Source organism: Xyrauchen texanus, chromosome 11 (assembly GCF_025860055.1).
Source record: "Xyrauchen texanus isolate HMW12.3.18 chromosome 11, RBS_HiC_50CHRs, whole genome shotgun sequence".
Taxonomy (NCBI): Eukaryota; Metazoa; Chordata; class Actinopteri; order Cypriniformes; family Catostomidae; genus Xyrauchen; species Xyrauchen texanus.
In genome coordinates, this window is record NC_068286.1 from 28810590 (window position 1) to 28836787 (window position 26198).

Here is a 26198-nt window from a genome sequence, read left to right on the forward strand (position 1 = left end):
GTTCATTTACGTTTGGACATGTAAGTTGTAACTTAATGTAAATGTTGTTAGTATAGCTGATTAATCTCATATATAGGAATTTTTATCTGAACTATTTTTTTTCCAGTGATATTTTTATCAAAAGTATGTATTAGGGCTGTCACAATTATGGAATTTGGCTGACGATTATTCTTCAAGCAAATAATTGTGATTTATGCCGGTTAATTGTCTGTTTTAGGGCTTTCATGTTTATTTGTCATATACATTTTCATGTTGCTTCAGATCCATGTGTGCTTGATACCTTAAGAAGTTATTTTTAGATATTTAATTTCAAACATAGAAATTAAATAATAAAAAAGGAGTATACAAACTCCTTTTAAGGCTTTAAAAACTTATGAATGACATGAAAGATAATGTTTTATAGAGCTGCTCTGGTTAACGTCTACGGTGCAGCTCAGTGTTGCTCGGAGATCAACTGAATGACACACAAATGCACTGTTGATTGCATTTATACTGTATATTTGCTTAAAACTCCCTTTTTTGGAAATTCAAATGTTACGGGAATTTGAAGTGCACAATAATAACCTTGATCAGATGGTTATTTAATAATCGCAACAGGCCTAGTATGAATTAATACAAATCGTTTGATTATCGTCAATTCAGTATTGTTGCCAATATTGAAAAACCCTTTGTGAATTAACTTTTTTTCAGTAATTTCGTTGACGAAATTAACACTGATGGATAATTTGTCCACGCCAGCTCCAGCGCAAGCTGCCATTAAAAAGCAGAACAAAATGCTAAGAAATTCATGTCAACCTTTCAACTCAACTTTTCACTCCAACTGTTGTACTGATGATACCATTTGTGATGAAAAAATCATTCGAGAGGCAAGAGAGAGAGAGAGAATCAACAACAACAGGCTATTCAGTGTCAGGCACCATCACATGACTCTGTGATTTGTATATTATCCAGAAACACAGGAACGTCTCTCCTTCCCATCCCCCATACTTCTGCGCCCGCTTCCTGTCTCTCTGTCAATACTGTCACCCAACTGCATTTCAACCAGCTTCCAACAAACCAGGTTAGAGAGTACAAATGCATCACAGATGGATATAGTTTTGGGAAAGCTACTTTGAGTTACTTGCTAAACTGCAATCTACTAAAACTTTGAGCTACGCTTCATTTTGAAAAATACAATTGTTAGCTATGCTCATAGTTATCAACGAAAAGCAGCTAATTACACTAAAGCTATTTAAGGGAGCATAGTTTTTTAATTATTAAAACACTACATAATTTATTTACAAAATCAGAGCAGTTTATCCAACAAAAATAAGAAGGATCTCCATCAGTGAGACAACATTTAATAATAAAATAAAAATGTTACATACATACAATTTTATAAATTATATATATATATATATATATATATATATATATATATATATATATATATATATATTATAGTAAATTATAATATATTTTTATACCTTACTGTACATGCAGCTCCAGTTGACAAATATCTACCATTATATGGTACAAGTGATGTCAAAAGTACTGATACTTCCAAGTCGAAACTAAAATAAAAATAAATGTCATGATACCAGTGTTCCTGCAGTATCGGAGTACCAACTAAATTCGGCCCCAGTCTGACTGACACACGACTCAAAGTACTCTGTTACTCCTTTTAGACTGAAATGTTAAAATAAATGTAAAAATTAAATTGTTAAATGTCCTAGTGTGATTATTAAAAGGTAATATTTATTAATATTAGAAATATATATATATATATATATATATATATATATATATATATATATTTTTTTTTTAGATAGCCTATATATTATTTTCTCTCTCTCTCTCTCTCTCTCTCTCTCTCTCTCTCTCTCTCTCTCTCTCTCTCTCTCTCTCTATATATATATATATATAAGCATGTAAGCATTTGAGTCGTGTGTCAGTCAGACGGCATGCTGGGGCCGAATTTACCACCTTTGCTTTTAAAACAGCACCAATTTGCCTAGGTACACCTAGACACAGTTTTTCTTGGTTGTTGGCAGACAAGATGTTCCAAGCTTCTTGGAGAATTCGCCACAGTTCTTCTATCTATTTAGGCTGTCTCAGTTGCTATTTATGTAATCTCAGACTGACACGATGTTCAGTGGGGGGCTTTGTGGGGGCCATGGCATCTGTTGAAGGGCTCCCTGATCTTTAATTCTAATCTTTTCTATTTGCAAAAGTAATATTTGCGAGTGTAAAATTTATATATACTATTGACACTAAAGCTGAAGATATAAATTACCATTATAAGACAAATGCTTTTGTGAAACCTCTTACTTTTGCACAGTACTGTATAAATATATATATATATATATATATATATATATATATATATATATATATCACTGTATAAATACAGTACTGTTCCAAGAAGCTTGGAACGTCCTGTCTGCCAACAACTAAGAAAAATTGTGTCTAGGTGTATCTAGGCAAATTGGTGCTGTTTTAAAAGCAAAGGTGGTCACACCAAATATTGATTTAGCTTTTATATGTTTACTGGACTTTGTATGACATTAAGTGATAAATGAAAACTATTTATGTTGAAATTTGAACTTTAAGTGCCTAAAACTTTTCCACAGTACTGTGTGTGTGTGTATATATAATAAAAATATCATGCGGTTTAACAATCAAGTAAAAGGTATTAAAGTGCTTTCTTTGCACCCTAAATACATGAGTGTACACAACAATTTAAAAAAGGTATGTAGATTTTCAAGAATATCAAGAATTTCTCTCAGGGTTTCACCACCTAACCTGAACAAAATGTGCATGTGCACTAAAAATGTCAAAATATTGAATATATATTTTTTAAAACTTAACAGTCATTCTTGAGAGTCTATAGGGAGCCTCTCTGTTTTATGGTTTTTTGTGTTTTATGATTTGGTGGCCAAAATTATTCAAATTTTAATCTTATTTTAAAACACCTGTTTTACTGCTTGTTTGTTTTAAGAAATATTATTAAAAGATTATTCTGCACTACTTATGCCAACATTTATTTTTTCAAAAATATCAGCTTTAAATAAGATTTGCTTTTTTTTACTCCCCAGATGGTTATACCACATGCCATTTAAGCTTTACTTTAAAATATTAAAACGACTTTATATGCAGTTATTGAAAACATGTTTATCTAGAAGAGGTGTATTCAGGTTATTGTTATGTGTGAATTGCATTTTTTATGTAAGCCATTTTTGAATAATTGTATAGATCTGGACAAAAAATGAGCATCAAGTCATTGACCCATTAATTCATTAAAAATGTAAAAACTTGTTTGAATTGAATTGTGCAAATATTTTTTTTTTTTTTTTTGTGGTTCATTGAAAAGTACTGTCTGAACAAAAAACCATTCATTAAAATGAATTGCTTCCTGACGCTACTTTACAGAGAACATATAGATTTGCTATAGTTACAAAAACTCATAGTTCTATGATACACCGCTACATTTGGGAAATAATTTAATGTTAATCTACTTTCAACACTACTTTGAAAACAACAGAGTCGTGCTGTCATGCTACTGAAAATGTAGTCATATTAGTAGAGTCGCAAATTTTAGTTAGTTACTCTCCAATAGTTTTTGCGTTGGTCTGCATCAAAGTCATCACTTTGAAAATGGTGTCTAACTGTAGTCAAACTAGAATCTTGCTTACGTACTCTCTATAAAATGGAAACATAGTTAGTGGTCTTTACAAGTGTGTTAGTGGTCACAGCTCTTTCTGCTGGTCTGGATAAGGTGAGCAACACAATGCAGCTACACCTGCATTTTAAAAGGACAAACAGCAGAATCTCATGAATGCTGTGCAAATGCTGAGAGTAGCAGGACACTACCACGATGAAACAGTGAACGGTACAAATGAGGCCACTGACCATATTCATTATCTTTTAATGCAGAGCACATTATTGATTGGACAACAACTCATGCTTTTGTTCATTTTAGCAAGGTCAACGTAGTCTGTGGAGCTCACAAGTCACCACGGCACCTCAGGCAGCCTGAGTTTTCTCACAAGGGCGAGAGAATCTGATGATCGTCAACCCCCAGGGGCCGCAGACACAAACTCAATGGACTCCTGTGTTCTACATAGAACCCGTGTTGCAACAAACCATCCACAAGATACATCATAAAATTGGTTTTATAAATTTTTTGGTTCCTAGGAAGTAAGTGTTATTTCCTAATAGCTTATGCCTCAAAAGTATAGACAATGGATATTATTCCCCACAAACTGTGCTTATGTGACCAGGACAGTGTACCTATTTTCCAGAACATTCCAGATAGATATTTTCCAGTAATATAAATAGAATATAAATACAGGGGCCTTAAGCCCACCAGTCCAGTTTAGTTCCAGCTGCCTAAGTGGATACATAGCTGCATTTCTCTGAGATGGCATCAAGGGTCTGCAAGCATCCGACAGACGCATTTTGCTATGTCTGCGGCCAATTTATCAAGAGAAGAGGGAAAAGGTACTCCTTAGAAGCATCTACTAAGATTTCAAGTTTTGGAATACCCTTGAACATCTATTGTTGCTAGCTGGAGGTCCTATGACTGTGACTCACCATAGCCACATTAATGTCATAAGCGTTATTAAACATATGGCTGAGTTTGTCAAACACACCCAAATACACTACATCATCATATAATTTGATCCGTTCCCATGACAACACTTTTCATGATATCAAGAATCCCTTCACAATTTTACATCAGCAGTGTCTTGAGATTATTGTTAACAATTTTGAAGTGATTTGGGTAAATGTAAGAGAACTATTTCAAAGCCACGCTTCCTTTTTCAAGTTGGTGGCGCTATGAATGTGACCCACAGTAGCAATATTAAACACAAAGCTCAATTTTGATCTAAATCACACAATACATGCAGAAGATATAAGACACTTCCTGTTTCCATTTTCCCCCAGATATATTTTTTGAAAGGCAACACCATTCAATATATCAAAAATCCATTCGCAATTTAGAATCTTCAATGTCTTGGCATAATATTGCCTAAGTTTGTTGCCAGTCACATGAATCCCCAAGGAGGAGTATTTAAAAGTTCAGAGCCTGCGATTTTCAGCTTCCTGATGGGCAAGCTAATGACTGAATGAAAGTTGTTCGGCTTGATGAGAACTATATATGTACCAAAATTGGTGACCCTAGGTGAAAATGGGGGTGCTACAGAGACCCCATTACATGCCCATTTTAAAGGGGGCGTGCCGCACTTTCAGTAGTTGGGCACTAATAATCCATAGAAGAGCAATAGGGCCTGTGCACTTTCAGTTCTTGGGCCCTAATAAGGTTCTCTTTCACAACATTAATAAATGCATTACATATCATGAGCTAACAATCAACAATTGTACAGCTTTTATTAATCTTTTAATTGTTCAATGACGAACCATATTATATTTCTGTCCATGTGACCATAAATTAAATTACCCGTCTAACATCATAATCTCTTTATTGCTTGATTTTAACCCTACTGCACTTTTTTCTACACTTTTTACAGGGTTCACACAAGATCCTTGAAGTGCTAAAAGTACTTGAATTTAGCTTTTAGAAATGTAAGTATTGGAATACCTCAGTGTAATGTGTGTTCACCAAATATGAGATCCTGCACTCCCCTTTCATTGAATAATGTGCCTTTTAATGTCTTTTCTGTTCTTTACACTCAGATAAAAAAGTACAAATAAAAATGAATTTTGATCATAAATAGCGCGGATGTGCTAAAAAAAAGCTTTCTCTCTCATTAATAAATTAACCGAGTTAGTCTGTGAGATGCACATTGAACTCTTAAAGTCACAGTAACCTTTTTAGCAAGTGTTATTCAAATGACTATAACCTCAATGTTATTATTTATAAATTGTACACATTATTTCAAACATTGACAGCTCATATCGTTATTATATTTACAATTTCATTTGATTTCAAGATTAATTAAAAGAATGTAGAATTTTTATTTAAAAAAAGTTAAAATGTGATTATTTTATTATTTAAACTTTGAGCATTTACTGTATATTGTGTTGTAAATAACTTTACTTTGATAAGAATTTATAATGTTCATTTTGTGCAAACATTTAAAAAACAAATAAAACACAATTTTCTTCATCAGTGTTGGTTCGAATGCCAGGCTCTCTCGCCGTTTGACATGGTTGACTTCCTCCATAATTGCTTTTAAGTAAAAACTCAAAACTTAGTAGAAGTCAAATGGGCCACGTAATTTTTAAAGTCCGTGCCACGATAAAGAGAAACCGAGCTGAGTAGCGCAAGTGTCTGTGGAGCTCAATCTGGAAGCTTGCAGGACTTGCACGCGCTTTCATGATTCAGAGATATTGTGCGCAAAAATAATATGAAACACCGCTTAGTGTGTCTGATAAAAAGCATATTCAGAATGTGAGATTAATGTATTTGAATTTGTCAGTACCTGGAAAACCCTGTTTCTTCAATTCTCTCAGTCTTACAAAAAGCTTCACTGCCTTCCTCAATTTCTCCAACAGAATGTGTACCACGTACGTGTTACGTGAATAGAAAGAGGTGCACATTTCTTGCCACGTGGTGGTGGATTTGTGTAACATTGATACAGACAATAATTAAAAATGTATACCCGTTGCCAAATTTCTACCGGTTTATCAGGTCTACCGATATATCACCCACCTCTAGTTTATGTTAACTAGGGATGGGACGATATGTTATCTCACAATTCGGTTCGATATACGATGTAAGGTTCACAATTCAATATAATCTCAATTCGTTATAACACTTAAATGACAATCTATGACAGAAAACAGTTAAAACAATGAGTCATACGCAAACAATTATGTTTCATCTGTCATGCAGATTTTTTAAACTACACCTAATCACATTAATAAAATTCAGCTGGAATGATGTCAAACCATCTTTGCTTTCAGGTATTCAAATATTGTGAACAGAAGTGACTTTAACCATTAAGAGCCTAATGAAGATTTATAATAATAATAATAATAATAATAATAATACTAGTCAACAATATCAGACAGAAATGTAAAATGTAGCATTGTGGTAAGGTTGATTACCACTTTTTGAACATCACCAATTTTATTTTATTTTTTACTCTGAATATGTTTGTCAAGTTCCAAAATAAAGAAAAAATATATAAGAGGAAGTAGTTTACATTTATAAAGTAATTATTTAAATTACTACATTTAAAAAAAAAATAGGCATTACAATATGGTTATTTAATAAATAAACCAATTTTTAAAGATTTTTTTTGTTGATAAAAATGATACTATATTGTAATATATATTGTTACAGTGAAATAAAATTGTGATATCGTGATAAAAGATTTTTGTCATTTCGTCCAACCAAACATAAACTATAACATATATATTTGATTTTATATTTATATTATATTTTATATTATATTATATATATATATTATATTTATATTGTGCATGTTGAAATTAACATTAACCAAGATAAATAACTACTGAAAAAGTGTTCAACGTTATAGGCCTTTATCGCACTTCGCTTAGTAGCATAAAACAACTTCCACTGCAGTCTATTTCCAATTATTATGGACTACTTTATGTACAATTAATCTCAAATACTTAATCTAAACTGGCCTACCTCACCATACAATCATTAATCAGGGATGATGAAGTAAAGAAAAACAGTGTCATGTTGTTTTATTATTTTAAACAGGATATATGTGAACAAGTATGTTTTTTTTATTAGATGAATGCATGAATATATACAAACAAGAGTTCCTTTACACATTAAAGAGCATTAGTATGTAAATAAAACATAAAAATTAAAATGTTCCAGAGTCTACAACTGTATTATATTTACAAACAGGATATGAGCATGTTGCAATAATGAAAACAATGACATTAAAACACTTAAATGCTGTCTCTTCGGACTTGAGTTGAGCACTTTCATCCCCTGGAAGTAAGCTGAATAGCACGCACAGCTATTCATGAACTGGGAAAACTTTGTGCTGATAATCGCCTCACTCAGATACAATTACACATTAAAGTGGTAGATAACACATATGGTGAATCCAAAGAAACAATGAAACATCTGATGTTTACTGCCAAGTGCATCCAAATTGGCTACATTTATTTAGAAAAACTCGATGGGCAGAAGTTTGGTTACGCAACTATTCAAAGCCGGATGTGACTACATGCGGACTGTGATAAAGGTCTATTTCATGCTAACTAATGTAGCTAACTAATGTTATGAGTAGGCCTACAACCTAATTGTTAAGTGTTGCCCCTATTAAAAAGTATTACACTTATGAAAGCCACAAAAAAAGGTCAAAAGAAAACTGTTACATTTGTCGCAATATCCAAAAATGCTATTGAGATTAGAGAATTAATAATTACGTACATCCTATTAACCTGTTGATATGCAATCGCCCGCACGTGGTAGTTATGTCCCTCTGCTTGCATATATAATTTACCATCTATAAATGTAATTAATGTTAACAAATTAAACATCTTGTCAAAGGTCTAAGGGTTCAACATTGATATCCGATCTCTGTTTCACGATAGCAATACTCCAGAAACAGCAATTTAGTTATTTGTGCCAGGAGTACAAATGAAAAAATGCAATATCAAAACGGGACTTCATAAATTTGTTATGAAAATGTGATCGCCAGATTAATCCAGTTTGCCTCAGTTGTCCATATCAAGTGTTCATTGAAAAACATCCAATAGCACTTTTTGTCCATAAAAGTGATACATCTGAGAAATAATGATATATTCTCCATTGTTTACATGAGATCTTGCCTGAAAGAATTACCCTTCGTCATCGTTCTTCAACAAACAATGCAATCTGAGCAGCATTCATGTTGTAAAACTGTATATTATCTTATATATTAGAGTCTAGTAAACAAAATGAGCCAGTCTCCAAAGTCTATTTTTACAAATGGGGTGTAGTTTTATTCATAATAGCCAAGCAGTGCAGTCAGATTTTGTGTTGTCTTGAAAGGCAGAGCCTTAATTTTACTCTGTATACCGGCAGCGATTTTATAGAGAAAAAAGCTTGCAGGAACCTCGTTTTTTGTTAGATCATCTTCAAATTTGAAACATAACTTCTTTAGACTTGTGGCTTTGAGATCATCATTGTATTTCTGGATTGTCTAGGCACTTTTATTATTGTTTTTTTTTTAATTATAAAACATGTTCAGCACAAAATATTTCCATTACTATAAAATTCAGCTTCTCTAACTTTAAACAATAACAACATATATTAATTCTGGGAAACTTGGGAAATAAAGCCCAAAGTATCTTCTTTCAAAAGATACTACAACTATGTTCATACACCAAAGGGTCCAGTAAATACAACCATTTAATTTCAGGTATGTCATTTTCATGGTTTGTGCTCAAAAAGGGGATGCGTATCAACAGGTTAAAAGCGTACTTATGCGAGCAGAAATAAAAAAAAAAAACCTTGTTAAAATTGCCTTGATATACAAAAATTAAGACACTCTGCATACTTAAAAGACACAATCACAAACTGATCCTATCCAAAGGCAGTTGTTAATGCATTAGACAACTGACAGACACAGACTACCATAATAGACTGTCAGTCGATCGCAAATTACAGTCTAGGCCTTTGTTTGTTTGTTTGTATACTTTATTGTCCTTTTTCAGGAAATTTGTCTTGGACTCAAAGCTGCATTAATACACAACATACATACAACAAATGGACTCAAGGCTGCATAATATATATATATATATATAACAAATGCACACACAAACTATAGACCTACATTACTGCATCTTGCTATTTAACATATAAATTGATAGAGGAATAAAGGATTTTTTTGTAACGGTTACTCTTACACAGTGGGACTCTATACCGTCTCCCTGATGGCAGCAACTCATACATTGGAAATAAAACATGGCTGGTATCACCTACTATTGTCTGTGCATTTTTTAAAACCAACGATTCATAAATTGATTGAAGTGATGAGAATTCCCTTATACCCATAACCTTCATTGCAATTCTCACAAGACGTGCAAGCTGTGAAGCTTTATCTCAACTATTCCCCCTTTTTGAATAAAAGAAAAAGCTGATCATACAAAAAATACATTTGCAGAACTAGGGTAACATTACCAAAAATAAATGAAAGTTTGTACTGCAAAATTTTAAGCCTGAGCATGCCAGGGCACGGGTTAATATTAAGAAGGCTTGGCCTATTGAAATGCAGAAGGTAGTTAGTGCAGAAAAACAAAACAATACCATTTAGATTACTGAGGCAAATCCTTTTAAACCATCGCAAATCACCTTTAAGTCAATGATAAAATAACAAATGTTGGCACAGACACCTAAGAACCAATAATTCAAAGCATCTTAGGGCTGCACAATGAATCGAAAAACAAATTACGATTATAGCTGCCACGATTATGTAATCGTGAAAACGGATGATTACAGTATTCAATTTAATTCTGCTCCTGTTGCATCAATGGTTTCTATTTACAATATATTTTTGCAGCGGTTGAGTATTCCAACTAATAACTAACATGTCCATTGAGCAAAGAAATGGCAGTGGCCAATCAGAGCCACTTAAATTAGTCCTCAGTCCTATCAGTTATTACAACTGATCCTAATATGCAAGTTTTAAACCATCCGAATGCCCAGATGCTTGCTTTATGTTCCACCTCTGTTCGTGGTGGCACACGAAAATGAATACTGAAGAAACATCACCTGACACTCGAAAAGAAGCTATAGAACAAGACCGAAAAGCACTTTGCAACCATTTTGAATTAATTGCATACTGCAGCACTCACTTTGAACGTAGATACTAAATACACTGTAAATGAGCAACACGACAAAACGTCTCGGGTTACATGTGTAACCCTTGTTCCCTGAAAAAAGTGGAACGAGATGCTGCGCTGCTAAGCGCTACGGGGAACAACTCTAGCTGTGAACCGAGCTGAAATAGTGTGTGTATCACGTCAATGAACATTGACTGGAATTTATAGCCTCAGCTGATGTAATCATTAGATGCACCTGTGGCCAGGCTATAAATGGATACGTCACCAGGTGTCGTCAGATACTTCTATTTGAAGAGCAGCCCTGGGACGTCCCAGTGCGGCAAAGCAGCGCAGCATCTCGTTCCGCTTTTTTCAGGGAACAAGGGTTACACATGTAACCCGAGACATTCCCTTTACAAAAAGCTTCACTTTGATGCTGCGCTGCTAAGCGCTACGGGGAACGCAATACCCACGGCACCGCACTTGGGGCTGTCCGGACCCCTACGGTTGTGCTGTGTACTCACAAAAACACTCTGAGGTCTCAGACATGAGCTTGAGATGTCGACTCAAGGGCATAAGAGCCCGGAGTAGCATAAACATCTAAACCATTCAATTTTGATGAATGTGTGCGGAGAGGACCAACCTGCCGCATCACAAACTTGTTTAGGCATGGGCTGAGATGTCGCCTCAAGGGCATAAGAGCCCGGAGTAGCAAAGCATCTAACCCATAAAGTTTGATGAATGTGTGAAGAGAACCCTATCGCAACACAAACTTGTCATAAAAACTGATGAATGTGAGCGGAGAGGACCAGCCTGCCGCATCACAAACTTGTTCAGGCATGAGCTGAGATGTCGACTCAAGGGCATAAGAGCCCGGAGAAAACTTTGAGGCATCCTCAAAGAGGCAAAGAGGCAAATAATGAGGATGCCTCTTTGAGGGCACCCCGCCCACCAAGCCGTGGCAAACCGCAGTGGCCACATAGAACCTGGCAGTGGCGAGGCAAGTGCCCGCTGACAGTTCTTTCTACAGAAAATCCAGAACTGAAGCAAACTGGCAGTTAGCTGGTTCTGTAATAAGAACTTTAGTAGATGGAAACGCATGCAGGTGCATTTGTGCTATGAATGCGTTACTACGATCAGCCCCTCTATGGGGTTGCTGGGCGACTTGGGGAGAAGTAGAGGAGACATTGCGCTATCAACAGAGGTGAAGAGGTCCTCTTCTGCCCTGTAAAATCTACCCAGATCAGTTCCAAGTGGAGGAGCCCTAGCACTTGAAATGGTCTCGATAACCTCAAGAGAAAACCCTGTGAACCTCATTCGGTACCCTTAGGGGCCAGACATGAAAGGTTTCTAATTCGAGACCAAAGATGAGAAGGTCCTCCCTGTTCGGAATCGCCCAAGGCGAGCCGTCGAGGAGAGGAATTAACTCTGAGAAACATATCCTGTTCGGCCAGCGCAGCGCCATTAATAAGAGGCAAGACCGTTGTTGGTGAACAGTGCCAAGACTACCGGGAGTAGAGAAACCGGGGAAAGAAACGCATACAGACGCATTCTGGGTCATGTATGTGTCGTAACGTCCAGACCCAAGTGGGCTGGGTGATTTCAGGGAGAAGTAGAGGAGACATTGCGCTATTCATAGAGGCGAAGAGGTCCTCTTCTGCCCTAAGATCTCACCCAAACCTGTTCCAAGTGGAAAAAGCCTGGCATTTAAAAAGGTCTTGATAACCTCAGGAGAGAGCCCTGTGTCCCTCAGTTGGTACCGTTAGGGGCCAAACATGAAAGATTCCACAATTTGGGGCAGGGATGAAATATTGCCCTGTGCCTGAGATAGAAGATCCTTCCTGTTTGGAATCGCCCAAGGCGAGCCGTCGAGGGAAGAGATTTAGCTCCGAGAACCAAGCCCTGTTCGGCCAGCGCGGTGCTATCAGTAAGAGGCAAAAACCCTTGCAGGCGAACTCTGGGCAACTACTACCTTAGGGTGGAGTTCTTAACTCCCCCGTTGGTATTTTCTGTCTGGACCGTAAATCTGCTCCCATATACGGGCATCCAGGGATATAACTGACCTGAGTGACAGGAGCTTGCCCTGGGCTCTAAGGAGTACCCAACGTGTCAGAAATACAGCTGACAAGAACGTGGGTCTCCTTGATGATTTATGTAAGAGGCTACCGCTGTATTGTCCACCCGCACCAAGACATGGCAGCCTCAGGAGGAGGTATTTCAGGGCCAGAAATACAGCCATCAACCCGAGACAGTGACTGTGACAACCGAGCTGACGACCCTCCTATCCCCTTAAGCTGGACAACCACTTAAGGCCACTACCCTGCCCGTCAGGGAGGCGTCTGTCGTTAGCAGCCTGCAACAACAAGACGCACCTAGAGTGGGACCCAAGGCAGAAAACCGGGGTCTGAACCACATAGAAAGGGAACGAAGCCTGAGGCGCGTAACCCTATTTAGCCTAGGGGTTTTGGCCCTTGGAAGAAATCCCCTGGCTTTTGGCCACAACAAAAACGGTCTCATGAGCAGAAGGTCCAGAGGGATCACCGTGGACGCGTTCGCCCTGAGACCTGGAAATGGTTGATACTGATAACAGTGCAACCTTGACCTAGCCTGACTTTGCTCAGGGTGATCTGAATGGACTCAATACTAGCGGGAGACAGTTGTGCCCGCATTGTGATTGAACTCCATACGATGCCCCGATAGACAGTGTTCTGAGTGGGAGAGAGGACGCTTTTCTTGGCGTTGAGCCTCAACCCCAGAGAAACAGATGAGCTAAGATGATGTCCCTGTGCTGAACTGCCAGTTCCTGGAACTGCGCTAGGATCAGCCAGTCGTCTACATAATTCAGAATGCAGATGTCCCGGAGTCGCAAGGAGCCAACGCTACATCATGCATTGTGAATGTGCGGGTAAAAAGGGCTAGGCTGAGTGAAAGAACCTGACCCTGGAAGACTTCACCCCGGAAGTGAACCTCAGGAACATTCCATGTTGTGGCAGAACTTCTATATGAAGTATAGAAGTGCGTCATAAGATCGATGGTGACCAGCCAAACGAGCTGTAGGGCTTGAGACACGACTGTCTTGACAGGCATCATCTTGGACTTGAACACCCACGGGTTGTTCAAGCTTTAAGATCTAAGCCAGACGCCACCCCTCACCCTCCATGGGAAACGGGAAGTATTTAGTGTAATAACCTAACTCTCTCTCTGGAAGGGGAACACATACCATGGCCCCTTTAACCAGAAGATTGAGTTTTTTGTTTTTACAAAAAAAGAAATCCGGTTACTGGTAGTGAGAACACGCCGTTGAAACACGGAAAGCGGCGAGTGAATTAAATCCTGACGCCCTTATAAGACCCACAGAAAAGAATATATCTGGCAGAAGTTTCCACGCTGCCAGGATCTCTGAGATGGGTATTATATTTTAACACTTCCTGTTGAGGGGTTGTCGGTGTTTCAGCGTCCTGAATAAAATGCAGGAACAGCGAAAACACCCAATTTGACGGAAGCCTCTGCAACCCGAAACACCAAGAGGTGGCGGGAATGGAGGGGCTTCGAGGGGGTACCGGGAGGGGTGAAGTGAAGCACGCGCCCGTCCGAGGGAGCTACCCCTAATCTAGGCGCAAGACCATCAGGGTTTTCTCTTGGGTCTTGCTTCGGGGGCTGGCGAGGGCGGCGAGAATGTCTCCAATCCCTGGGAGGAGGAGCACAACTCGCCACACTTTGCTTTTGAGCCTCCCTTCAGTCAGGACCGAGGCGGGTCTGAGGCTTGCTCGTCAAGCGCAGAACAGGTCAGCCTGGTACGCCTGTAAAACAGCATAGTGTGCAGAGCAGCACCAGCCTGACCTGCTGCTTGATAAGCCCTTCCCACTAAAGTGGAGGTTGTCCTACAAGGCTTTGAGGGGAGAGAGGGCTTCTTAAGTGACGATGCCGAGCCCGGCGAGAGATAGCCCATAGCGTCTCTTCGACCGGCGGCATCACTGAATACCCCGTGCCTCAGCACACACAATAGTCGAATATAATGACGTCGAGGGTATGTGAACACGGGAAGAAAATATATATATATTTTTTTTTATTTATTTATTTTAATTTTTAGGGGTTCTCCATGAGCGATAAAGCTCTTCATGGAGGTTATCAAAGAAGGGAAGGGACCCATGAGGCGTTCCCTTTCTTCGACTGGAAGATAAAATCTATCCCCTAATTTGGAGCGTTTGGGGGTCTCTTTTTTGCGTGGCCAGTCCAATCTGGCAACCGCACGAGTAACAACATCGAGCAATTCCTCCATAGATTTTCTATCGCGGACGGAAAGCTCGGAGGTGGGAAGAGAATCGCGATCCACCTCATGATCCGAAGAAGCGTCAGAACGCGAGATCATTTGAAGGACCAGCTGGGTTTGGGGAGAAAGTGAGACAAAGGGAACAACCCGTCTCTTGCTCCTCAGCCAAATCCATGCAAGAGCCCCACGAACGATCTTTTTTTTTTTTTTTTGTGAGTGCTGACTCCCGGAAGCAAGCAGGCGAAGCACGACGCACTCTGCCTGTTAAAGCAAATCGCAGTGCTCGCACCGCCCTGCTGCAACGTGAGAGCAGCGTGCTCTTACCCCCAAACAAACAACAAAAACTGATGTGTGTCAGTCTTCAGCTATAGAGCGAGAAGAGGGAACACGCACCGTTTATGACTTTCAGTCATTCTCTCTTTTTTCTTTCTTTTTAGAAATATATATATATATAATATTTTCGAAACAGAAGAGAAAGAGAACAACGTTCACTGCACACTGCCTAACTGATTCTAACTTCTAACAGAGGAAAGAAAGTTTTGACAGGGTTTGTGAAACACACAGAAACAGAATCGAGTTTCTGATGACGTCACCTGGTGACGTATCCATTTATAGCCTGGCCACAGGTGCATCTAATGATTACATCAGCTGAGGCTATAAATTCCAGTCAATGTTCATTGACGTGATACACACACTATTTCAGCTCGGTTCACAGCTAGAGTTGTTCCCCGTAGCGCTTAGCAGCGCAGCATCAAAGTGTAGCTTTTTGTAAAGGGAACTAAAATGATTTATTATGATGATTAGACAGCTTGGTTTTTAATTAAATAATTTGCGAGAGTGCATAACTTTGTGCTGAGCGTTATATAGCTCACGTCGAAATGCAGATCTCAAACAGTTTAAACTTGCATTTTGTCGCATTGCTTGATTTCTGTGTACAATTTTGTTTTGTCATGTTAATAAGTAGGCAAATGTGAATTTGATTTGTACAAAATAGCAATAAAGTAATTCAGCTTAAATACATTTGTTTAGGAGGTGTAGCCAACATAAAGAATATGGCATGAATAACATTTCAGGAATCACCGTCATTGTTATTGCGTCTGTTCTAATATGCCTACTTTGCACGCAGCTGGTATTGGTAGATTAAACCGATCACAAATGACTGTTTTTAATTTCCAAATTGCAACCACTGAGGCCAAAAATGATCTAACGATGATCTAACATGAGCAATATCACCACTGAAGATCTAACAGGATGAATGGCATCCTGTCTTGCCACCAAAGGGCTTACTGAATGCAGAAACATGGTCGATTTAAATCGTCTGTTAATACGTTTGAATATTGAATATGCCATATTATTTACTGTACGTGGACTAAAAATAGAAGCAGTAATTTATAATTTTTTTATTCTATACCATAGATATCCATTAAAAATCATTTTTATTTGGCCTAACATTAACAAACTTTATTACAATATTTAATGCTTAAAAGAAACTGGAGTGCAGCTCCATTGAAATGGTGTACTCTGAAAAACCGCACATGCTTACTTTGTGATGTCACAGTAATGTAATATTTTAATTGACATTAATAATTGCAATTACAATATCAAGGGCAATAATTGCCAATTATGTTTTTTGCTATAATCGTGCAACCCTAATGCATCTTAAAAATATTTAGCTTCATGACACACTCTTCAGCACCAAGGCCAAGAAAACAAGCAAGGTTACCTCACAAGTTCACTGAATTTATATCACCCGTATGCCTTGTTGCCTCAAGGGCTTGTAACACGATCCTTTGACAGTGACCTACATAGTGACCTTGCCTAATTTGTGAGATAAACACCTGAGCTGTGTAAGCCTTTGATTATTTTTATAAAAGGCAGGGACTGCAGTGCACATGAAGGTAAGTGCAGTCTTAAGTCTATTATTCCCATATTATTCCCATTAGATAAATTACCTGCTCCAGTTTAACTGCGCATTTGTCAATGTCACCCGTGCACTGTTTCCAAGACACTATGCTGCATTAAAACATGCAGGCTGCTGTATTGTTCACCACATGACCAAAGATCACCTTTGTGGCATCAAAAACCACTTAAAATGTGTAATCTCTGTAATCTTTTTATTACAGAAATAATCCACCAGAGGTTGTGCATTTCAGTGATATTACTACAAGCACATCGCGCTCCACACCACACCAGAATCAACAGAAACAGTCTCTTGTGGTTTATTGCTTTTATAAAACTGTGGCAACAGCAATTTGATAAAGGTCAAAAATATTTAATAAATGTATTATTATTAATCACAACTAGATTGAAAAATGCACTGACCACTGATGTGGAATTTAGCATGTTGCTATGCTGTTATGTCATATACATAGTCGCTTAAAACTTAAAAGGGTTCTTGCTCATCCAAAAAAAGAACAGACTTTTGTGGGACCTCCAGCTACGCCGTATAAATGAAGGACGTGTCATGGTAACATTAGAGGCAGAGGTATAAAATCACCTGGATGAGAGATCCGCTCTGCCCTTTCAGTCTATAGGTCAGCTTTATTTGAAGTGTGCAGTATGCAGTGTGGCAGAGCTGACACATGCACTCTAATTTAAGAGTGCTGCACTAAACAAGCTATTTGCCAGCAGCACAAAAAGTAAAAAAAAAAGGAAATAGCAACAGAAACATATTACTATTACTTAGGGCTGGATGATAAAACGATATCGATACATATCATGGTAACGAAAATCCACGATAAGCTTTTGAGGAATTTTCTATATTTACTGCGTGTCGCAAAACACAAGCAGTTCGGCTTTCTCAGGCTGCGTTTCCACTGGGGCAGACGAAATCTGCTCAAAAGCGCTCACAGCGCTAGGAGAGAGCTTGCTCCACACCGCTGCTAATCCTTCGATTCACCTTGCGAGCATGACGCTCTGCTTTCATAGGAATTAATTGAAAACGCTCTCAGCTTCGCTCACAAAACATACTTCATTTGACAAAAATAACTATATTAAATGTTTTTTATTTAATTGTATTAGACACCCTTTTGATGATAAATTTAATTAAACTTTAAAATATGGAATTCAGAAAAAATTAAATAGAAAACTGAATTTGGAAAAAATAAATAAAACTTTCAGAAAGTCAGGTCCAATGCTTTCAAAAATCAAATTAGTTGTTTTTTAAGCATAGTTTCAAACAGATCTGACTATTTACATGTGCAAAAAATCCATCATAGATTTCTCTAGTGTTTAAAGGGTTAGTTCACACAAAAATGAAAATTCTCTCGTCATTCACTCACCCTCATGCCATCCCAGATGTGTATGACTTTCTTTAACCTACAAATGAAGATTTTTAGAAGAATATTTCAGCTCTGTAGGACCATAAGTGAAAGGGTGCCAAAACTTTGAAGCTCCAAAAGCCATGTAAAGGCAACATAAAAGTACTCCAGATGACTGGTGGTTAAATCCATATCTTCTGAAGCGATTTGATAAGTGTGGATGAGAAACAGATACATTTTTAAGTCCTTTTTAATTCACTTTCACCTTCTTCTGTTTTTGGTGAGTCACATTCTTCATGCATAGAGGAGAAATTATGATAAGAAATGACTTCAATATTGATCTGTTTCTCACCCACAGCTATCATACTATGTCTGAACAAATGGATTTAACCACTCTCTTTATGTGGATTTTGGTGCTTCAAAATTTTGTACATATGGACCTACAGAGTGGAGATATTTCTCTAAAAATCTTCATTTGTGTTCTGCAGAAGAAAGAAAGTCATACACATCTGGGATACTAGGAGGGTGAATTTTCATTTTTGGGTGAACTATACCTTTAAGTGCCCTTAATGGGCTTAATACCTTGGCAACCGTAAACAGCTTAAAGTTAGGTTAAAAAAACGATATTACATGGTGTAAAAATTTTTTTATTGTTATTATTTACTATTGAACATAGGTGTTTTTTTGCTTTTATAAAATGATGGCAACAGCAATATAATAAAATCACAAAAGGCTGTGCATTATAGTAATTTTATCAAAGTTAAAGGGACAGTTTTGTTTTTCACAAAAAAGGATGCAGCAAGAAATATTCATATTTACAATTCCGAGCACATGAATGAACAAGCAAATTTACCAGTGTATTTACCAGTGGGAAATTCGGAATTCAAGATCACACCCAAGTTGTAAAACTGGAAGGGAAGTGTTGACATAAAAGATGATGCAAAGCAATGTTTTTGCAAACTTATTTAAATTTCATGCTTTATGTGTGTTATACATGACCAATATTATACGACAGTTCATATTATGAACAAAACATTTAAAATAAAAAACTAAGCCCAAGCAAATTAAAGAACATATAGAGTGCAACCCAAGCACTACTTCCAATGCCCTTCTATTTGATTTGCAATGCTGATAAAAAAAACAAACCCCCGGAAATGTCACACTAGCTTTTAGCCTTACCTTCAGCGAGTCAAAGCAGGCAATCACCCTTCCATTCTCCACCTGGCAGCTCTTGGGTGGGTGTGCGAATTTGCATTCTTCATCACTACGCGAGCACGTTCCCCTCTGAAACTGTCGGCACACCTCGAGAGTGAGCCATTTTGTGTCTCGCATCGAACCAATGCTTAAAGCCATAGCAAAGCTGAGCTGAAACAGAATATGTAGGCTGCTTTGCTATAAGGTGTCAGGGATAGTTTTGATTTAGGCTCAAATAATTTAAAGACCATCAGATTCAAGTTGCGTGTTGTTATAGTTTGTTGGTGGGGACCTTTAAATAGAGTTGTCACATTCAAACCTCCTTTGGCTATAGCATGGGAGATGGCTGCTATCAGTGAAGCTGTCAATCTCTGCCAAGTTATTTATCAGTAATTTAGTCCCATGTGCAAAACACTGGTTTTTGCTTGTCCCATGCTCAAGGACATCTGCAGAACTGATGGCTTTGCCTTCAAATGTCCTTTATGGCAAGCCCAGTGTTGTGAATGTATAAAGAGTGTTGTTTCCTTGTGCTTTGGCAAGTCTGATATATTTAACTGTGGTCTCTAGCACTCAGTCTTTGCATGAAAAATATGTAGAGCCAGACACGTTGGAGGCCAAGCTAGTGTTGTTTACAGTGTAGGATTTGAGTGGTAAGCAGGTACAAGTAGGGACGTCATCAGAGAAGGCACTTTCTTCTGTCCAAGACCTAGGAAAATAAAATAAAGACAAAGTTTGACTTTAGTAAGACATTGTGTCAGCAGAAGCTTAGCACATAGATATGATTTGCAGTCCCAGCTTAACTTGCATTCACCTCAGAAAGGACAAACAGTCAACCAACATCATCCACCTATAAGATATAGCCTAAGGAACATTCTGGCATAAATTCAAACTGGAATGAAATTCCACATCACATGAGAACAGAGCATGTTTAGGGGAAAACAGTGGTATAAATGGACCAAAGAGTCGAGTTTGGTAAATCGGCAAAACAAAGAGACACAGTGACACCAAAAGAGATACATTCCCCTCCTCAAAATCATTCAAGACTCTCTGCCCTCTTTGAGTAAAGCCTAATGATTCTTTAGCCAATAGAAAATCTGAAGTGCCACAATATTCCTGGCAGCCATCCAACTGCCAGAAAATTAACGGATGCGTATTCCAGATGCGATTACGTCAGCGATGGGTGCCACAACACCTCGACCAAACTCAACCAGTTCAAATTAATCACTGTGCCAGCGAAGACAGTAAGACTGACAGACAAATAGATAGATAGAAATTTTATTTCACGTTAATTTGATGTGAATTTTACCCCATAGCATTCTGAAGAATTTGAAGATTTTTGAGAAAGCTTAAAACAAAAGCACCACTGCTAGACTCAACACTGAAATAATACACAGCCTCTGGCATGACTTCTGAACGTTTCACAAACCTTGCTGCTGAAATAGTGGTCTTTTCTTGGAGTGGTCTTTTCTTGGAACATCTGGAAATATTTTCTTTTGCAAACTACGGGACAGGAGGAGAGGGTATGGGTGGGGGTGACGCAGATGAAACAGGGCAGTAAAAATCTGCAGCTGCCATTTAAGTTTCCCGTTGCAGTGTAATGACGAACAGTGCCGAACAATAACTACTGTGTGCTACTAAAATGTATACTTGTTAAACCTTTGAATCATGTGTAATAAACTTTTAGTGCTGAGTTACAGGATTAATTGATATAAAAATTTCCCCATGATTTTTTTCAGAACCAGTGCTGTTGTGATGGCACCCGCAACGCCGGACCCTTATTAACGTGTGTTGTACGAAGAATATATTAAAACAAGGGTGTCAAACTCAATTTCAGCCTGGGCCACATCAGGGTTTATTTGTGCCCTCAAAGGGCCTGTTGAAAATGTAGAACCAGCACCTGCTTTGGTAGAACCCATGCAAATAATATTACATGTTATGCACATTTGACAGTACAGCATTGATTTTGAGGTTGGGATGCAGATTCAAATTATGATATTAACAACAGAATCATCTGTGGAAAAAAATAAACACGTAATTTGTATATGGCTAAATTTAATTCTGACAGTGTGACTAGGTTGGGTCTTCTTTACAGATTCTTTTCATCAGGTTCCTACTAATTAAACTAGTCGTGTCATTTCTGAAGGCAAACAAAACAACAAACACTTTCGTACAATCAGACAGCATTACAAGAGTACAGATTTTACACAGATGAAAAACTGATAGCTTGGTCCATAATTATGAAAATGCATCATAGTTCTTCCATAGTATTAACATTGATATTTGTAATAGTTAATGGTAACCATTGCTCCACACAACCATGGTTAGTAACTATGGTTTCTATATAAAGAACTATGGCATTTTTTGTAATGAATAAACAGCAGTCTAAATACATTTAGAAAGTTTTTCAGCCACAACTACCATAGACAATACAGTACAATTAGTGTTACTACAATAAATCCATGGTACATTTTTTAAGCATTGTGATCAGTGAATTGAAAAGCCTACTAATTTATGTTTTCTTTGTCAGTGCCGTTTAGAATGTAGGGGATGTTTGTTTTAAATGTTATTTTCATCACATAAGACATAAGAGTTTTGCAACAGACAATTCTGTACAACATTCAAACACGTTTTGCATTCTCTGCCGTGCATCTCACTGCTTCACAAGCTCATTTAAAACAGTCTGTGCGGTTGAGAACTGTCCGTGAATCACAGCACCTGCTCTGCCCTCGTGTCATCTGTTTCATTCCACTTTTTAAGTGAGAAAAATACACTCCAAAACATACAGTTGACAGGGAAGGCTCAATTATATTCACAAGGAAAGCACTAACAGATTGTTCAGTGAAACATTGTGATCCCCTGCCATCCTACGTTTCAGCTTAGCTCGCAGGGCACTTGAAATGAAGCGAGTTTGACACGTGTTGTTATACGGTAAGTGCGTATATTTGTGTGTGTATGTGCTGGGGTCTCTTTCACATAGTACAAAGCGCACAGCTGACTGGGGCTGGCAAGCGTTATGTTGCATCAAGAATATTAAATGAACCATTTGAAATACCAACAGCGGCAATCACAATTTAGCAGTGGCACAGCACCGCTGCAAAATGCATACATGGGAAACACTGCACTGACTGTTGTTTGATGTATTACACATGTAGGCTGTGTGAATTCCTAGGTATGTTCAGAACAGTACCATACTACTAATACTATTTTCCAGTTATACAGTGTTCAGAATGCACATTTCTGACATGCATGATATACCAGGGTGACTATAACATTTGCAAAAACGTGCAGTATAAAAACAGCCACAATACAATGCACCAGACTTGACCTTTAATTTCCATTGCAACAAATGATGCAATATCAACTACGATTATTAAAATCTCTTTTTAAACTCATTACTTGAACAGATTGCCAAAGCCAAACATTAAAATATTTTAGACATTTAAAAATTAGATTAAAATGCTAAATAACAATATTTACTGTATTTCCGAGATTACTGTAAACCACTCACTGAAAACGTGACAAAAATGCCTATTAATGTTTGAAAAATTATTGTTACAAACTGCATACCGTTTCGCATCCTATTTTAAAAAAGAAGCCACTTTACATTATATTCTGTGTAGATTGTGGAAGCAGCGTCACTAGATCTGCTCAGTGATGCTCCGTACAATGTTCTGCACTCTCATGAATGATCTCATTAAAAACAAAGCTGTCTAATCAGCATAATAAATAAAAATTTTACACCGCGTCTTTGCCTCGATTAGAAAGGGATTGTTTTAGTTTTGTTTTGTTGCTCATGTGCAGTATATTTAACTCCACATTCAAAGCGAGCGGTGCAATATGCAATAAATCCAAAATAATTTCTAAGCTTCTTTTCGAGTGTCAGGTGATGTTTCTTCACATTTTCGTGTGAAACGCGAACAGAGCTAGAACATCAAGCAAACATCTGGGCATTCGGATGGTTTAAAACTTGCGCATTAGGATCAGTTGTCATTTCAGAAAGGACGGAGGACTAATCTAAGCGGCTCTGATTGGCCATTGCCTTTTCATTGCTCAACGGACATGTTAGTTATTAGTTGTAACACTCAACTGCTGCAAAAACACGTTGTAAATAGAAACCATTGATGCAACAGAGATTACATAATTGTGGCAGCTATAATAGTGATACATTTACATTAGATGCAACATACAACATATTAAGAATTGTTTGTGGTGGTGGTGTAGTGGTCTAAAGCACATAACTGGTAATCTGGTAATCAGAAGGTCGCTGGTTCAGACCCCACAGCCACCACCATTGTGTCCTTGAGCAAGGCACTTAACTCCAGGTTGCTCCAGGGGGATTGTCCCTGTAATAAGGGCTCTGTAAGTCGCTTTGGATAAAAGCGTCTGCCAAATGCGTAAATGTAAATGTTTTCAGAGAATGTACCTTGAAGTGTATTTTGTAACTTCTGTCATTGCAGAAAAAAATAAATATACTTATATTCAAGACATATTCTCTGAAAGCAAATCTAAATATCTTATATGTTGTTATATAATATGTTGCTTCTTAGGTAAATGCCTGGGTAGCTCAGCAAGTAAAGACGCTGACTACCACATTCTCCACTACCCGGAATGAGGCGAGTCACTACGCCACCACGAGGACCAAGAAAAAAAAATATATATTTTCTCCAAGGTGTGTATCTTATCGTAAAGGAAAATATATATATATTTTTTTCTTCTGCATTATAGCTCCTAAATTAAATGTACATGTAAATGTAATGCACATGTAAACGTAAAGGAGTTTTAGATATTTATATTGTAAAACAAAAACAAATAAAAAATGTAGTTTGTTGCAGAGTATAATGGGGCAAATACTACCCTCTGTCACCTTTTTGTTCACTTCAATCCATCTTTAACTTACAAAAAAAGAAACCTCTCTCTTCTTAATAAAGCTGATATTGTCAATTTCCTTTACGATAAGATACACACCTTGGCACATATATTTTGATTCAATAAGTTGCGAGCCATCACGTTTTCATCTAGCGGCATCAAGCACCAAAGAGTGCATCAGCCGAAATGCATTTTTCATCTCTCCCCCTCGCCAAGGTGTTTCCTTTAAAGATGCTCTGACATGCAAGTTTTACTTAAGCAGGACGGCTTAACGCTATCACACGCATCAGGGAAGGCGTTCTTTTCCAACTCCTATCCTTACAGGGGGAAAAGACCCCACGGAGACCACTACTTGCCCAGGCTGAGGGGAGGTAAAGAGTGGCGAAATACATCACATGGGTTTTCAGGCCACACGTGGAAATAGCGTGTGGTAGATCCTACCTGATAATCAGATCGTGCTTCCCAAGGGACTTACTGTCCATTGCGCTGTGGTGAGCCAATATGGTGGCTACATAAACCTTCATGATGGAGGGGGGCAGCCTCCCCTCCAGCCTCTCCTGCAGAAATGAGAGCACTGACCTGACTGCGCATCTCTGCGGGTCTTCAGATCGGGAAGAACACCAATTTGCAAAAAGCGCCACTTAAGGGAAAAGAAGCTCCTTCCTCAGGGGAATTCACCAGTGAGGGGCTGTAGTGAGGAGAGTGAACCAAGTCCATGTGGGCCAGTAGGGGGCCACCCGAATGACTTGTTTCTCGTCCTCCCTGACCTTGTACAGCACCCGTGCAAGTAGGCTCACTGGGGGAAATGCGTACTTGCGCAGCCCCCGGGGCAAGCTGTGCGCCAGCACGTCTGTCCTGAGGGGGGCCTCTGCTAGGGAGTACCAGAGCGGGCAGTGGGAGTTCTCTTGGGAAGCGAACAGGTCTACCTTTGCTTTGCGGAACTGCTCCCAATCAGCTGGACCGCCTGGGGTGGAGCCTCCACTCTCTGCTGAGCGTGCCATGTCGCGAAAGCGCGTCCGCTGCCGTGTTGATGTTGCCCGGGATATGAATGCCACGCAATGACCAGAGTCACTGATGGCTCAAGGAGATGGCGGGCGAGTTGCGACATGTGAAGAGAATGCACACCGCCTTGGTGTTATATGTACGCTATCGTGGCAGTGCTGTCTGAGCGAATGAAGACATGCTTGTCCCAAAGTAGAGGGAGAAACCTCTGCAGGGCAAAGATTACAGCCAGCAACTCGGGGTGTGCCCATTGCACACGCCTCCCCAAGGTGGCTGTGAGCGGAGCCTGGACCTGAGGAACCAATCATCTAGTCATGAGGGCTGCGGGGAGGACAGAGGGTTCCAGTCCTCACCCAAGCATGTCGGCTATCTGGACATCAGCCTCAGACTGGGTGAGCCGACCCGAAGGTGGCAGTCCAGTTCAGTCGAGAGCCCGCTGCATCCCCAAATCGCCTCCATCACCTGCCGGGTTGTCCTCAATCCCGTGGGAAGAAGGAGTGACGCGGGGGGGCGGCTGGAGTGGCGTTCTTCTTTAAGAAGGAAAGCCGTAACCGCAACGTTACCATGGTCAAGTTTTTGCAGTGAGAACATGAACCATCCACAACACCGCCTTAGTGTGATCACGGCCCAGACACACGAGGCAGCATCTGTGAAAAACGACCGCATCCAGGAACTACACAGGGGCGGAAGGGCATCTTTAAAAGACGTGCCCTGAAAAGTTTGTTCAACGCCAGCAGTGTATTGCTCTTTTAGATAAAATAAACTATTTTAGGAAATATTCTCTTATAAATATGTCTTGCCTCCACAAAATTAGTTCTCAGGATACAGAGTTCTCAGGATACAGAGTTAATTGGTCTAAA

At 38.7% G+C, this 26198-nt stretch overlaps 1 protein-coding gene across 7 annotated transcripts in view; it reads right to left on the minus strand.

Annotated features, from left to right (window-relative positions):
- LOC127651421 (muscleblind-like protein 2a) overlaps positions 1-26198 on the minus strand; it is a 149677-nt gene that overhangs the window by 92590 nt on the left and 30889 nt on the right. For all 7 annotated transcript variants that reach the window (XM_052137232.1, XM_052137229.1, XM_052137230.1 and 4 more), the window contains exon 2: positions 19456-20176. In XM_052137232.1, coding sequence (XP_051993192.1) covers positions 19456-19629 — 174 coding nt within the window. In that variant the 5' untranslated portion in view covers positions 19630-20176. The remainder of the gene's footprint in view (positions 1-19455; positions 20177-26198) is intronic.